The sequence below is a fragment of the Onychostruthus taczanowskii genome, unplaced genomic scaffold, assembly GCF_017590055.1.
Source record: "Onychostruthus taczanowskii isolate IOZ18803 unplaced genomic scaffold, ASM1759005v1 scaffold20, whole genome shotgun sequence".
Classification (NCBI taxonomy): domain Eukaryota; kingdom Metazoa; phylum Chordata; class Aves; order Passeriformes; family Passeridae; genus Onychostruthus; species Onychostruthus taczanowskii.
This window is the reverse complement of record NW_024499240.1, coordinates 6647017-6663867: the sequence shown is the minus strand read 5'-3', so window position 1 is coordinate 6663867 and position 16851 is coordinate 6647017. Positions and strand designations below refer to the sequence as shown.

The following is a 16851-nucleotide window of genomic DNA, read 5'->3' as shown; positions in this document are numbered from 1 at the left end:
CAAATTTTGTTTCTTCATGGATTTCCACAGACAGAATTATTTGACATAAAGTTGAACACTGAGTGCCTGAAGATCGTTGTTGTCGAGAGCATGAGCTCCTTAACAGCTATAACAATTCTCTGCAGATGGTTTTAAGCATCTTGATTTTTATAACTCTTCCCCAAGTTTTTTAATATTTTACCTTTAATCTTCAAGATTAAAAAGTTAATATTTATCTATAAAAATCTTATGCACAGTGACAAACAAAAATATACCCTTATTTATTTTCATAGGACTGAAATATCTTAAAATTTGCCCCCTGAAAAGCTAGTCAGGAAACCTATGCGAACTAGGTCTAAACTGCTCTCCACGTTAAGTTTGGTCTGAAAAAATAAAGACATCAACAGATCTTGAAGATCACAGATGCAGATACATTTACTGTTGTTAATTAAAACACAAAAGTCACATGCAACAGGGAACCCTCCAATCTTACATGACAGAGGCAGGAAGAGATGGCACAGAAAGACAAATGAACCAAGAGATCGCTTCCCTACTGCTGTTCCTATATCTGTGCTTCTTCATGCTTAGGTGATAGCACAAGTTGAAAATCCAGCATAGCATGACAACCTGAAATACACCTTGGAGTTACGACAGCCACGAAAATGAGGGACCTGCAGCAGTATGTGATACTAGCTATGAGAAGTCCAGGTATATATTGGAGACTCCAAAGAGTCCTATCCCATATCAAGGTAGTCAGCCTGCTTCACATTACAAGACTATGAAAACCAGAGGGCCACAACATAATAGAAAAGCACTCAACATCGCTGGCAGATATCCTGGGGAGCTGGTCTATAAGATGTACTATGGAATCAGGGTATTACTAAAAAATATGTACTTGTCCTTCAATTCTGCTTTGCTCTATCCTTTCTCTGCATGTAAAAAGGGAACAACAGTTCTCAAGACCTCTGCTCACAGCAAGTTAAAGCGGCTGCCAATTAAGATCAACCCTGGTCAACAAAAACATATCCATATGAATTTTTCAAATATATTGGCAGGTGGAGATCCTGTAAACCACAGCAGATGAAAGAAAGTCTTGATGAATAGAAGACTGAAGAAACATTTAAGTTTTCAGGCTCTATGAGACTACCTGCTTCAAACTTGAACTCACTCAAGAGATGGGTACAACCATTACCCAAGCTGTGTTGTTACAGTCACAGCACAAGCACAGCCTGCTTCCAATACTGCTTTAGCAGCTATCTAGTCAGGAACCTGAAGCTTCAGAGGGATTCTAATTAGGGAGCCAGGTCTCCTGACTCTGACTTAAGTTACTCTTTCTAAAAAGCAAAGTATGTATGACTTCCAAAACCTAGAACATTCCCAATGTGTTACTTTTCTGAAAACATTCAGTTCATTCTTCAGTATTCTGGTAGTCACACACCCAGACATGTAAATAAAAATTACCGTCAAATAAGAACTTTGCCATCTTTCAATACACCAGAAACACATCACAGTTTAACTTCCCTGTATTTTCTATCTCTGTTACATGAATAACATCAATGTGGTATAAATAATTTCCTCTGGGCTAACACTTTCTACAGTCTTGAAATGCAAGCTACAGGCAGGACAAAAAACTCCCTGTGTTGGAAACTTTCATTTCAATAAATGTACTACCAATTATCCTGAAACCACAAGTCATGCTAAGACATATAAGGTTTCACATAGTAGTTCTACACCAATTTTTTTTTCCAAAAACTATTAATACACTATATTTAAATCCATTATGTGTGACAGCTGAATCATCTTTAATCAAGTGTGGTCTTGATTATCACCAAGACTAATGTTCAAAGGAACTGGTTCAGCTATTTACTTACTCTAGAGGTAGTTTTGTGCTCCAGACTTGCTCCAAAGGTTTTTTCTATCCATTCCTTAAAAGTTGGTAATACCATACCACCTAATCTGTACCTGAAAAGTCAATATTACATAGGGTCATTTTAAATTAAAAGAATGTATGTCAGATACACTTCTTTCAATTCTATGTATGCACAAACAGAAGTTTCAAATCAAACTCTTTACCTACAAGCCTGCAAGGCTTCTGCACATTCACTTTTCATGCAACTGTGTATTTCATTGTATTTAGCTGTTCTTTACTTCACACAGAATCAAATCATTTGTCAGCATGGTATCACTTTGCTTTGGGCATTAGACTTTTCAGTTATCCCACCCCACACTCTTGAGAAAGGTCTCTCCCTTGCAGTAGTGTAGAAAGCAGCACCCGAGCTTACATGCTGGTTACAGATAGAGGATGCACTGCAATGGAAACAGCAGTCTGAGACACACAAATCCATTTCAGTACACCTTACATGTTCAAGAAAACAGAAACAGTATTAGAGGTTGCCCCTTCATCATCAAAATGCATCAGAATCCATCAAGCACTGTAAAATTATTTCCAGCACAAACTGGCAAGAGTTTAGCTACATGACAAATGCACACTTACAGACAAGGGACAGAGGAGCTGGTTTAGACCATGTGCATGACATGTGAAAACATAGAAGGCTGGGGACACTGAAAACAGCTGGAAACTACTGCTACTAATTGTATACATATACACACCTTCAGCTCTATGTGTTCAGAAGTATTCCCAGAAGAGAGAAGAAATAAGATCTTCCTTTGGTATTAAGAGCTTTTAGCAGCTGAGAATCCTTACCGTAGTCTTCACCTGGATCATTGCATTAGACCTAACTGGGTCCTCCCTCTAAGATCATTCAGTCCCTGTAAATCCAGTTATGACCCTGTCCTTCACAGCTGGTGCAACCAACTCTACAACTGAGTCACCTGTTACACAAAAAGATCAATTCTTTTTGTTTCCTCATCTCAATTACCCTGCCCCTCCCAGCTCTTCTATTGACAAGCCCCCTGCTCTAATCCTAGAACTAAAAGGCTACAACCTTAACTCAAGCCAGACTCTTCAGCATTGAAGAGAGTATTCAATCATTCCTCCTACGACAGGTGTTATTGTTTCATCAAACCCATACAAAAATTAAGTGAATTCTTTGAAGAGGAAAGTGCAATAAGCAATTGAAGTTTAGTGCATTTGCATCAAGAGTTTGCAATGAAGGCAGAGACCCAGGTCAGCTTGGTCTGTTTTCTACTCCACACCTACTTCTTAGTATTGCCAAACTATCATTATAGCTGGATTGCAGGGGTAACCTTAATCACTTCCTCAAAGGACAACTAAAGTTATCAGAAACCCCAAAACTTTTAAGTCAAAACACAGACAGAAGTCACAGCATAGAAGTTAGTTTACTGCAATGCATGACTGCTCAGGAAGCAAGCTTTGTATGCACACACTGATGGTGCAAGAAGCCCCCCAAAAACCACCTGCCATAGACACACTGCAAAAAACAGCTTCAGTTGCTCAGACTAGCAAGTACCATGTACCCCCTGTGGAGATGGCAGAGTCTATAACAAAAGAGATCATTTGACATGTGGTCTATAGGGTAAGTCAACACAACGTTCATAAAGGGGAATCCTGTTTCACTAATCCTTAGAGTTTTATCAGGGTGTAAAAACAGAAAATTAATAAAAGGGATACAGTGAACAAGAAATCCCACACTCCTTTATATGTCCACAGGTGTTCATCCCAAAAGTTATTTAAGAAAATACACTGCTACAGTACTGAAGAAAAGGGTCTTCTACAGGCTGAAGGATAAGCTAAGTTTAAGTCAAGAAGCAAAGGGCAGGATTTATTTATCACACTGATAGGAACTCATGACCTTAAAAAAACCAAAAACTAAGCAGACAAAAAACCATGGAAGTTAAGGTAATTGCCACAGCTGAAAGAAAAGCATTACTGCATATTTGGCAGAATCCCACTGGTAGTCAGTATCATGGCATCTTCACTGACCACATACAACAGCAGCCCACAGTGCTATGCATCATCTGGGCAGGGAGAAGAAAGAAGAGAGTTCATCTCTTTCTGCTGCTCTGTAGAACACTGCTGTATCCACACCTTCAGTGCTGCACACAGTTTTTGTCCCTGTGTCCAGAAAGATCTAGTGGAGCTGGAGAGAGTGCAGAGAACAACTGTACAGACCAAAGGGCCTTACAAGCAGAGACTGAAGACACCAGAAGCATGGAGAGAAAATGCAAGAGAGGATATAACTGAGTCTTATAAATCAATAACACAGTAGATAAGCTGAAGAACTATCATCCATCTAGTCGTGCAAAACAGTAAGGGATACTTGTTGCAAAACACAGGTACTTTACACGAGAACCTCAAACTTGCTGCCACTGGATGCTGCATAGGCAGGCAGCATGAGCAGACTGAGGTTATTAGACAAACTTATGGACAACAGACCTGTTAGTGGGTACTGAAAGGATGAGGCATCTACACCACCCGTGCAGATGCTCATTCCCCTGTTTTCACTTCACTCTCCTTTTGTCACTGTGGCAAACCATTCAATAGGAATTACACCGGTGTGGCCCAACAAGGTATTTCTAATGTTATGTCTCAGAGACAGTGTGGATGGGGAAATACCCCCACCATTCTTGAATATGTACATATCAGCACTGTGACTGATTTGTACATATCCTTTTTCTGAAAAAAAACCAGAAGTACTGACCTTTGTAGTTTGGTTTTTGTTTTTTTTTTGTTTAGTGTGCTTTGATTTTCTGTACAGCATCTCCCTAATATTGTACAATGAACTGGCTTATACAAGGTTTGGAATTTTAATTTGTGTCTGAAAATCAAAAAATTAACAACTGAAGTGCTCAAGATCCCAGTTAGGTTTTTGCAGCTTTGATGCAAATAATTCATGCAAGTTTACAGACTCAAAGATTAGGAAGGAATTTTTAGGAATGACAGAATTTTATCTCTCTTCTGCATTCTTTTAACTCTTATGGAAAGTGTATTTTTTAAACCAAGGAAGAGACTGCAAGGTTACTTTCCACTCAGGAAGCAAAACAACCCCAAACCACAAAGATGGCAACAGGTTTAAATTCCACTGGAACAAAATTGAGAGATCCCCAAGTAAACTTAATTTTAATGTTGTTCCTCAAGAAATATATTTCTCAGAAAAACAAGCTTGCTGCATGAAGGGTTAGAGGGTAATAAATCAGAAGTGGTGCCACCACACAACATACAACCAAAGAGCAGTTTTTATTTTTAAGGTCAGAGTATGAAGTAGGTCCATGCACAGTGGTTAAGAAAAAAACTTTTGTTCCCAAAACAAAGTAGAAATTTAATAAAGCAACTAGCTGGTGCTCAAGAGATTCTCAAAACTGCACTGTCATGCTGCATGTTATCTAAAGCTTTAGAACATGGTGCAGATTCTCAGTGTGATTTCATTAACCCACTGATTATATCAAGTTACAGAGAAGACTCACATTAATTTGTCTTTATAGCATTTAAAATAAACATTTCAATAAGTCCCACAGTCTGTTTTACTGTGTCAGACTCCTGAGTATAGACTTCCATAAACCTGTTAAATGCAGAATAACCTATTCTATGAAATGAAGCAACTTCTTTGCCTTCTTTGAATTAACTGCACTGTGCAGCTTTTAAACTCCTTTCAAATAAACCACTAAATAAGATACTTCATTTACATAAATTTTCAGCTTACCTTTTTCCCGTGAATTCTGCTTGACCCTTCTTATTGAAGATGAATTTGGAGTCATTATATCCCCATCCATTCCACTTCAAAAGTTCTTGCCTTGAAAGGAAAAAATATGAGTGACAATATTAGCATCCTGCAGATCCAAAATGCTTTTCTGTTATATGGTTTTGGAAAAAAGTCTTACCAGACAGCAATTCAAGAAATCAAGTACATATCGAAAGTATATAGCTTAGAGCCAAAAGAAATTCTGAAACCAAACCATTACTCCTTCAGATTGCATCCCATGACTTGAAAGACCAGATGCTCTATAAAAAGAACCACCAGCTTAAGTCATTGCACACTGTATTGAATCATAGAATCATTAAGGTTGGGAAAGACCTTTAAGATCATTATGTCAAACTTTTCACCAACCACCATGCCAACTAAACCACAGCACTAACTGCCTCATCCAGTCATTTCCTGAACACTTTCAGGGATGGTGACTCCAGCACCTCCCTGGGCAGCCTGTTTCAATGTCTGACAGCCCTTTCAGTGAAGAAATTCTCCCTGATGTCCAACCTGAACCTCTCCAGGCACACCTTGAGGCCATTTCCTCCCATCCTGTGTCTCCTGTCACCTGGGAGAAGAGGCCAACTCCACCTGGCTACAGCCTCCCAACAGGGCATTGTAAAGAGTGACAAGGTCACCCCTGAGCCTCCTCCTCTCCAAGCCAAACACCCCCAGCTCCCTCAGCCACTCCTTATCAGATCTGTGCTCCAGACCCTTCACCTGCTCAGTGCCCTTCTCTGGACACACTCCAGCCCCTCAATGTCTTTCTTGTTCTGAGGGGTGCAGGATTCGAGGTGTGACCTCACCAGTGCTGGGAACAGGGGGATGATCACAGCCCTAGCTCTGCTGGCCACACCAGTGCTGATCCAGGCCAGGATGCCTTTGGCCGTCTTTGCCACCTGGGCACACACTGGCTCACTCCAGCTGGCTGCTGACCAGCACCTGAAGGTCCTTTTCTGCTGGGCCACTTTCCAGCCACTCTGCCCCCAGCCTGTAGCAGTACATGGGGTTGTTTGGACTGAAGGGATTTGTCTGTTTTTCTTCTGTGTAGAGAGAGGAGTAGAACATTGGTGACACAGTGATATTTTCCAGTTGGGAAGGGTAAGGTGTGAAAGATGGTTGGTTTTCACTCTACACATAAACATCAACATACAAACAGGTAACATCTAAATATTTTCAGAATAAAAAACACATTTAATATTTAAATTTATTTTCCTGACAGAGAATAATTATTTCAGTTGCTTGTCATCACTACTGCAATCCCATTGCATTCTTAACATTCAGTTGATGAGGAAGTTTGAGACACATTTGGACTGAAAGTCATAAAGAACAAAACCTCAAGAAGTGAAAGATTAACAAATACAACCAGAATGTGATAGCATAAAACTATAAATATATAAAAAACAAACTAGCAACTGACAAACTACAAGCAGAAAACTGGAAAATTTTAAGCACAACCGTATCAGAGAATCTCTTAATATGATAGTCATCAGAACTATATCAGTGTAAGTGTATTTAAGACTTAAGAAATACTACTAGTAATAACACAATAATCAAGCTTTGCTTTAAAAGCTTGTCATTTATTTACATTACAAATGAAATTACTAACCTAGAAACCAAATTTTAGTTAAATGAAATGTATCTCAAAGAATTCTGTCAAAAGATCATTTACCTCCCTGCCCTATATACAGTAAATGTAGCTCTCACTGTGACTGCCTAAGAGTAAGATGATCAGGAGTGACCATTTCAAAAAGACTTTGTGATTCAGAGAAAAAACTGCCTCAATCACTTTCAGCTCCACCATTACATGAAAGATAACCATGTGATGATTGATTACCAAAGGTTTTCATTATAAATGTGTTATTAACAAAGGCTGCTGCCATACTATCAGTGCAATTCAATAGACTTGGCTCAAACAAAATCTATTTTCTTCAAACTGCCTGTATGCAAGATTTTAATTAATCAAATGGAAAAAAAGCCATGGTCATGTATTTCATTACAATTGTTTGATTCAGACATTTCAACCAGCCTTTGACAAATCTGGCACTTAAAGCAAACTTTAGCAGTTACTGAGTACTGAAATTACTCAATACAGTTTTGTGAAATAGCCAGTCTATACTGTTCTTCCATACTGAAGAATCAATTCTAAAATTTCAGCCAAAATTAAACTGAACAGAGCTCAGAATAGAGAAGCCTCTTCCACTGCCTGCTCCTTCTGATCTTTACACATGCAGGGTTCACACAGGAAAGGACATGGATCTACTCATGTTCCATAGGATGGGAATGCCTTGTGCTGTTGTGACAGATTATCAAAAAGGGTTCTCAAAGCATGTTATGCAGACTTGCCCATTTTTACCCTTATTTCCATGTGTGTATATTTTAAATGCTGCATATATTTATATGAAGGTCCACAAAGAATCTAAGTCATACACAGTGGAGCTGCTCCCAGCTGAGAAGGAGGTGACACAGAATTGGCCAGCTCAAGAGATTTTTTTTAAACGAAATGTTCCATTCAAATCCCAATCAGTACAGTCCTCCTCTCCCTCCGCTGACTAAATACAGTATTTCTATATACCCAACCTCTGTAGTTTGTTGAATCCTGTTAAGTCAGAACAGGCTTGATATTACTAAGCAAAACTGAGGAAGGCTCAAACTTCCCCTCTAATTTAGACAGGGAAGTCCTGTTGCAAGGCAATGCCAAAATAAATTGTTGTAATAAGGCACGAAATGATGACATAGACACTGCTGCTCTTGAGGGGAACAAAAAAGAAGAACCTTTATTTTCTGACTCCAACATTTATAGTTTTCCAAAGGTGACAGTGGATTGGAGGGTGACAGGGCCACCTCTCCAATGCCACTGGACAGACCAAGGGTCTATCAATTCTCTCCACCTCCATGAAAGAATGCAAAACATAGGTTATTTACAGAACTGTGTGTGAGAAAGTTTGTTGAAAGAATGTAGACATCAGAAGGCTTAGCAAAGTCTTACAAAATCAGGGCGACAATAAATATGCCAACAATGATGCATTAAACAGGCTAGAGAAACTACCTGCAAATCAGGAGACAATCAGAGAAAGACACAAAAGGCCAGGCCCTAAAGAAACTGGTGACATGAGATAAACTGATAATGGCCAGGTTTGAAACTATCATTAGTCCTGATATCAGTACAGATACTTCCCACAAAATCATGGGGAGGTATTATTAATTAAGGACACAAAGACAGACTCAGATATGAGGTTTTTCTGCTACACTAACCACATTCCCATCTGCTTGCCTATTCTAAAGGACTAATTTCCTAGGTTGGTGTTAAACCACCTGGCACTTTGATCAGGCTATAAAATACAGAACAGTGTTTAAGAGTTTTAACTTCTAAGAGTTTATTTTATGGTTGAACTATTCCTGAGTAAAATTAAGTACACAAAGCTTTACTCTGTCAGACAACATAGCTCCCATCAACTGGTGTTAAGGTTAATAAAAATTAAAATCTAAAATAACAGTTTGCATGTTTGTAGAAGAATAGTTGACCCAAACATCTTGGCTACCTTGTAACACAAAGGCAGGGGATTTCACACCACCACACTCAATGGGCAGTACTATACCTTGTAGCAGGTAAACACCAGAACCAGAAACTTAAGCATCCAATTTTTATATTCAAAACTACACTGAACAAGTCTGAGGTTTCTATTTGGAGACAGGAAGAATTGTTTTTGGAATAAGTATGCTACACATGCAGGTTGTCTGCATAGCAACATATAATTTACCCACCCTTCTGGTTTTCTTCTCAGACTCCTTTCCAAGAATATATATATATATATATATAGCCAAGACTCTCACCAAAATCTGTCATTATTCTCAATTTAAACTAAATGTTATTGTAGTATCATACCCAAACTGTCTTACATAAAGACAACACCTCTCCTATTCAGTACATTAGCTTCAACAAAACATCAAGCTCATGAACTATCTCATTTTTGACAGAAATGTGAAATGCTTTAGTCAGAAATAGTAGAAATGGACCACTACTTTCTTGCCTTCTAACTTCAATGATAGAAATTCACTACTGAAATATACGAAGTAGTACAAATCAAACCTTGCTTAAGGTTTTTAAGGTGTATGTTTGTATATATACACGAAATTATATTGCCTGAAAGAAAACAACTCACCATGGAAGCAGTGACAATAGATTAACAGAGTGTGACTAGTTTAAGTGAATTTAAATGTTCCACTTTCATTACAATGCCCAACACTCAAATACTAGTTTGATTCACTGGATAAGGATTTTTACAGCTGGGGGGCAGGAGAGTGGCACCCAGTCCACCAGCTGAACTCGTGCTCCTGAAGAATGCAGTCACTCAGCTGGGCAGGCAGAGGCCTTGGCACTACACTATTTCAACAAACTGCACTTGCCAGCACTGTTCAGTTCTTAGGTTTTAGTGATTGGCACAGTGACTGGATGAAAAAGTTCTCATCTCTCCCACAGGAAGCGGAAGGATAAGCACAGATTCTCCCACAGATAACCAAGGCTTCTTTGGAGAAGCAAGATGAATGTGCAGCTCAAACCAGCTGGAGAAACGTGACTCAGTTGGAGCAAAGCCTAGATGTTCTCATCAGTTTTCTCACAATAACCACTGACTTTGTCAATTCAATCACCACTGGACACAGCATTAAAATCCCACACACATAAAATATTCACAGGCACTTCTGCTGCACAATGGAAGAGTCAGCAGATTCCTGGAAATCAGTTTAAAGCGGCAATTTTAAGGGCTACATGGGCTTAAGCCCCAGTATTTGCCTAATGTAACACAATCTTGCAAGTTGTAGAGTTCTTGCACAACCCAGTGTGTGGGTGCAGTAATACTGAAGCAGTATTATGGTGGTAAGGTGTTACAAGAAGACATTACCCAAGGAACAATTCCTCAGAGCATACCCCAGATGGACTTTGGGTTACCAATCCAGCCCTCCAGCTGGAAATTCAGAACCCTTTCCACGGGTGGTACCAGAAGATCCCTCTCCCCTGGAGCAGTGTCTCTCTTCAGATTGTACACACACTTCTCAACCATGCAACACTACAGAGTGCTTCTGAAGCCAGCAGTAAATCAGCATCAGGTGCCTGAAACAAAGAAAACATGCAGCCCAAGGAATTGTTTCAAGAACTGCTTTGTGAAAGCATCATTTATCTGGAGAGAAATGCCATGCTGCAGGCAGAGAGTATCTGCTGTGTTTGTCATTCTTATGCTTTTTCCCTCTTGGAAGACCTTCCCCGCAGCAAACCCAATATAATTGTTCTCAAGTCTGAAGTCAAGTAACACCTATTTTATAACCTTGGACACATTCTAAGTTTGTGTATTTTACTGCTGCCTTTCAAACTGATTCAATGAAATATATCTATAAATATAAGTCAAAGTATTTCTTGTAATCCTCAGTGCTGAGATGCTGAATATTCTTAATTTTGGACTACAGGGTCTGTAGTCCTCACTTCCAACTAACCCCCTGCGGCTGCACATACACTGATTCAGTTGCTATTCTGTTTGCTGAATACCTCATACAACACAAACCTGTGCTCATAATTACAGTTGAAACCTACAGTAAGCAGCAAATGCAGACAACCAGATTTTAGGCATAAGACATCAAGGGTTTAGGTACCCAAAAGCAAAGTGCTTTTCTCTAAACTATTCTGATAAACAAGTGCTCACTTTCCTTACACACGTTCTTAGTCTTGACTATTTCATTACTCTTCATTTCACCACAGCGTAATAAACAAAGCCCCAAGGAATAAGGAAATTAGTGTTTCTCTAGTGTTCTTCCATAATAAATACAGCCAATTAGGGTGAATTAAAGATCAAGCAAAGCCAAGACATTATAATCATTCTTCTCAGTGAACACTTGGCCAAATGATGTTTCTTATGCAAAAGAATACTTTACTAGAAGCTCTCTCTATTCCACCTACTACTTCAGCTGACACCAGTTCCACTTTTATCTTTGAAGAGACTGCTCTACTACAAAATGCACAAACATGGCTACTTCCAGGCAGTAAATGAAACAGCACAAAGAGATCAGTCATTTGAGAAGTATTATCTGAAAGTTTGCAAAACCAGGAATTCTGCTTTGCCGTCTTAAAAGAAATAACTTAATGAAGGAATCAACTGTCTGCCATTTTTCTGCACAAGTAAATTCAGTTCCTGGACACCTTTTTACCCATCCCATAGAGAGCCTTTTGGCATGCTTTGCAGCAAATACATCACAGCTCAGGAAAACTTTCTGGCCTACACCACCAACCCCAATGGTGTTGCACAAAATAGCCCAGTTTGGATATAACAACACTACAGAGTCATTAGGCGTGTCCATCACATTCAACCTGCAACTGATTTCTTATACTCCACATTATTTATTTTCTACAAAGAGGCACAGTAACACTTTAGGAAAATGTTACTGTGCCTTGACAGCAGTCTTCTACACTACTGATCTCCTTACTTTGCTTCAGGTCAAAGTACCTTCTAGTCCAAGTAATTACTTTAATCTATTGCATTATCAGATTATTCTAATTCTATTTAGTTTAAATAAACACATCAAATTTAAATAAACAGCTTTATACATATTCATTTTCTTGTACATAGCAGTTCAGATCTCAGTAGATATCAAACAGCTGATCTACAAAAGTCTTTCAGTTTTTGCTGTAAATTGCTGCTTGCTTTCATATAATAATCTATATTGAACTTCTCATATTAAACACTTCACACTTTCATCTAGGTTCTTTTTCTAATAAAATTTAGTTAATTAATATATCCAGTTTGGCTTACTTGGTATCAAATGATCTAACAATAAATATTGTGTTACTTAAATTCTTACAGATTTCCTACATTTCATCTTCCTGACATGCAACTACTTGGAGCTATGTGTTAGACAGGAATTCCTGTAACATATGAAGTCACTTTTACCATCAGATTATGACATTTTTTTTCATGTTAATGCTTTCATCAGAGAAAACTTCTTTATCTGTTCCTCAAGTATTAACTTTGACTAACAATTAATTGCTTTGGTGCAATCAAAGAACCTCCTGTGAACTGCCACACCTTCCTCAATGCAACAGGTTCTTACTCTTCTGATTTCTTAAGACTTCACCAGCCCTAATGCTGAATGCATTAGGGCTGTGGAAGTGGCACCAGCCCTTTCCTTCTTCATCACCTTAAACTCAGAAATCAGCTATACCAGGATACAGCTCAGCACCACATGTTACTTAAACACCATTCTCTAAAGGATGAAGTCTTTATAATAAAGATCCCTCTGAGTATCGGGGGTAAGATACAAAGCCTCTCATAGCACCAATTCTTTAGGAGTTAATTCATGCTGCTGCATGACATCATCATAATCATTAGCAGCAAGAATTGCAAGTGTCTATATGAAGAAGGTACAGCAACATTAACACACTGCCCTGAGCAACCTGCCTGTGAACTCGACACACAGCAGTCAGCTCACTACGCACTCATCCCTTAGTTTACCCCGTGTAACCGTATGCCCATAATAATTAAAAGGTATTCACAAGCCTCTCTTCATCCCCTTGGAAAGCAGCTTCTCCACAGAGATAGGATAATCAGGAGATCCTGTCCAGCTTTATGCTGCTCCAGGATAGAATAAAGGTTAACCACACAAGCTACTGAGTCAACGTTTGGTTAAACTTAATCAATTATCCCTTTTAACAAAGACCAAATCGTTGAAAGTTTGATTTGAGTAAGTTACACTATGCAAGTTTTGATGAGATCAGCATCAGTGCATACTCCATCTCTAAGAGACTATTACTTTTGAGCATACCCAGCAGTTACCCTGGTACAGCTCTGTTCTAGGGAGTTGTAGCACCTGGCTGCTTCCAAAACAAGTACAAGTTGAACACTTCATGTATACATAGTTATTCTGAAGATTAAGTAAGTTTTTAATTCAAGTCTCACCAGCAAAGTGAGTTTACCAGTCAACAAAAATCAATAGCATAACAAAAAAGGACTGGAAAACTAATTTCAAGGAAGAGTTATTTTCCAGCTCAATTGTTTTACCAATGTTTTCAGCATGCCTATAATCCTCTTCTGGCTTCAACACACATTGTGTAACTATGATTCCAGCTTTCACTGCAACACTCAATTAAAATATTACATTTAAGCCAGGAATGCCACTGAGAAATATCATCTCTCTACTCTTACAGTGCCTAAGATTTCCCTCAAGAGGATACTCGGACAAATACACAGTCACTTGTCTTTTGAGGAATTTTCCCATCTCAATAACTAAAACTTGAAAAAGTAGAAAGTGTATTACAATCCTTAAACACATCAATATGCAAAAACATTGCTCAGTCTTCCAAGGTATTTTTATTTGGAAACAGGAAGAATTAGATGAGACCTACAAACTTTCAGCCAATACCATGTACTCTCCATCCTCCCCTTGCTGCTGAGAAATAATGTCTGGATGAGATCTTTTAACAGCTTGGTGGTTGAACTATCAACAAGAAAGCCATGTTTCCAGAGGCCACTGTCTACTGACTGTTAGAAAAACAGCCAGAAAAAAAATTCTGTGATCACAGACCTAAAGTTTTTTCATCAAAGAAAGCCATTTACTTACAGAAGAAATGCAACCTGAGGAGAGTACACTTGAATCTGCTAAAGTAGCGTCTACAGCTTTGCTACTATTTCAAACGCTACAGGAAACATGCAACAGGTGCAAAGAACAAAAATTTTGTTTAAGGTACTTTTGGCTACAGCTTTGCCAGGAAAAATTAAAGTAACAGTTCAAAAGAGGCAATAGAGCTGAATCAGCATTCAACAACTACAAGAAAACACCATCCAGCTTTGTATTGCCCTAATATTACCAAAAAGAGGCATGCAATGTCTCTAGGTCAGTTATTTTTACTAGATTTTTCCAACCTTCTTGGCCTCACAAATAAAAATCAGCTCCAGATTAGCTGGGATTCACTAGAACAAGACTCAGACATTCATCAGCTGTCCCCTCCAAATCAGTGTAGGCAACAGAACCTTCTCCTCCATCACTCCAAAACCTGGGTATTACCCTCAAACATGAGCTCAACCATGATCCTCATATCCTAGCTATACTGTAGTCTCAGAATTTTCACATGCAGCATCTTAGGTGTGTTTCAACCATATCTCACATGTTCAGACAGAACTTAAGACAGAGACAAAGCTCCCTTTAGGTTTTTCTTGTTTCTACACATACAAATAGGCTGGGCTCTGAGTACAGCAAGAAAGTTATACCTCTGCTGAAGAACAAGCTAAGCTTTCCAGCAAATTTCCAGAACAAGCTAAACTTTCCCTTATACCCCCACAGCAAATTTTTATTCTGAGTCCAGATCAAGTTATCTAGAGTAAAAATCCATTATGATCCCATAGCAGGTCCTAATACGGGAGAGCAATGTCATTAACTTGTCGAAGTACAAATGTTAAGTTCTCCAAGCTTGTATTTCCACAGAGAAAGAAGCTATCTTCCAGGTCACAGGCATCTTCACAAAAGTTTGTTTCTCCTGCTCTTCACAGATGCAATAACTGGCTGCAGAAATTATACAGCAATCCATTTAAAATAAATCCCTGAAAAATAGCTAAGCTATTTTTCCAGAAACAGTGATTTCTTCCTGGATTCAAACCAAACAGAAACTCAATATGGAAGGCAACAACTTCAGAACAACCCATTTGTCCCAGTGAGCAGCACAAGCATCAAACTCCCTCAATGAGAACTAAATGCTTTCAAATATGCTGTTCACATCTGACTGCATATGCATGACAGCCCAGTCCTCCCAAAGCAGGCAAGCTCAGCTTGTGACCACAGGTCACAAATTGCCTGTTAGGAGAATCCAGGTTGTTCCTTGCTCTTTTTGAAAAGGTTGAGAGCAAAGCATGGGCTGAATGGATTTTCCTCAAATGAGGAACAGCTCTTCTATTCACTGCTTGCCCAGTCTGCTTCTGGACTACCCCCATGCACTAACACACTAGTTCCTGCCCACAGCTCAAGAGAGAACAGGAGGTTTTCTACAACCTAAGCCTTAAAATGCTCTTATAAGATAGCAAGCCAACATACATATAAAAAGTCCACGTCTGAGGAAGGGGAGCAGTAAAAGAAAGTCACAAAACTAATACAACTCCACCCCAGCAGAAAGGGGGCCTCATAATAATAAGTTACATGGAACCACATAATGGTATTATAATCATAGCTTTTTTTTTTTTTTTTTAATCTAGCAGAAAAACAAACCCAAGAGGCAGTGAAATAACTTTGAACTAGAGTATTTGACTGTCTTCCCTTGGTGTCATGCAACTTGACTCCTCACTGCTACACACAGCAAGAACCAGAAAAAGTATTTCATAGCTCTAAAATTATTCATTTCTAAGAAACTTTGGTTAGAACCTAATGCATGAGCACACTCTCCCACTATTCACACCAGCTGAAGGTTTCTGTGAACAGGGAAGGACCGAGAGAGCAGACACAGACCTTGCTCTTCACACTTGCTGCATCCCTCTTTAGAGCAGCCTCGAAGTATTTTACAAGAACAAAACTCCTCCATCGCATCTGCAGATGTGAATCAGATGAGCACGAACGACTTCCCATTTTAACACCATCCCACTTACTACAGAAACAGCTAAGAGGCTGAAGACCACGTTCTTTCGGTTTCCTTCAGTCCCCGCACGGAGAACGGCTTCAGCCATTTACATCGCCCGCGACTGGCACCCGCCTCACCCTCCTCCGGCCGCTCCTTCCCGCCCCGCCGGACCCCGCTCGTCCCGCAGAGCCCACGCGGGGCCTCCCCGGGCCCCGCCGGCCCGCGCCCGTGCCCGGCCGGGAGGAGAGGGCTGCCAGAGCCCGGCCCCAGCCCGCACCACGGCCCCGCGCTGCGGGAGACCGCCCGGCCCGGCCCCGCCGGCGCGGCCCGCGGGGACCCCCGCCCGCACCCACCGCTTCTTCGGGATGGAGCCGGAGGCCGGCCCGGCGGAGCCGCCCTGCGCCTTGCAGGGGCTCGGAGAGAGCGCTCCCCGGCCCGGGGCCCGCGGCGTGCCACGCAGGTGCCCGGAGATGATGCGCAGCCGCCGCCGGGCGGAGGACGGGGAGCCGCCGCCGCCTCCCGCTGCCTCCCCGGCCGCGGCCGCCATCGCTTCCGTGTTGTGCCGCGACCGCCGCCGGGTGAGAGGGCGCGCGGGCGGAAGGCGCCGCCCGGCGCTCCCCGCGCGGA

The 16851-nt window shown here is 40.4% G+C and overlaps 1 protein-coding gene across 1 annotated transcript in view; it reads right to left on the bottom strand.

The window, feature by feature from the left end:
• The window catches only part of AGPS (alkylglycerone phosphate synthase), a 49966-nt gene extending 33152 nt beyond the window's left edge, over positions 1 to 16814 (bottom strand). The window contains exons 1-3 of the mRNA XM_041403739.1: positions 16578 to 16814; positions 5601 to 5690; positions 1851 to 1941 (exon numbers count right to left, since the gene is read on the bottom strand). Coding sequence (XP_041259673.1) covers positions 1851 to 1941; positions 5601 to 5690; positions 16578 to 16771 — 375 coding nt within the window. The 5' untranslated portion in view covers positions 16772 to 16814. The remainder of the gene's footprint in view (positions 1 to 1850; positions 1942 to 5600; positions 5691 to 16577) is intronic.
• Positions 16815 to 16851: the final 37 nt, after the last annotated feature.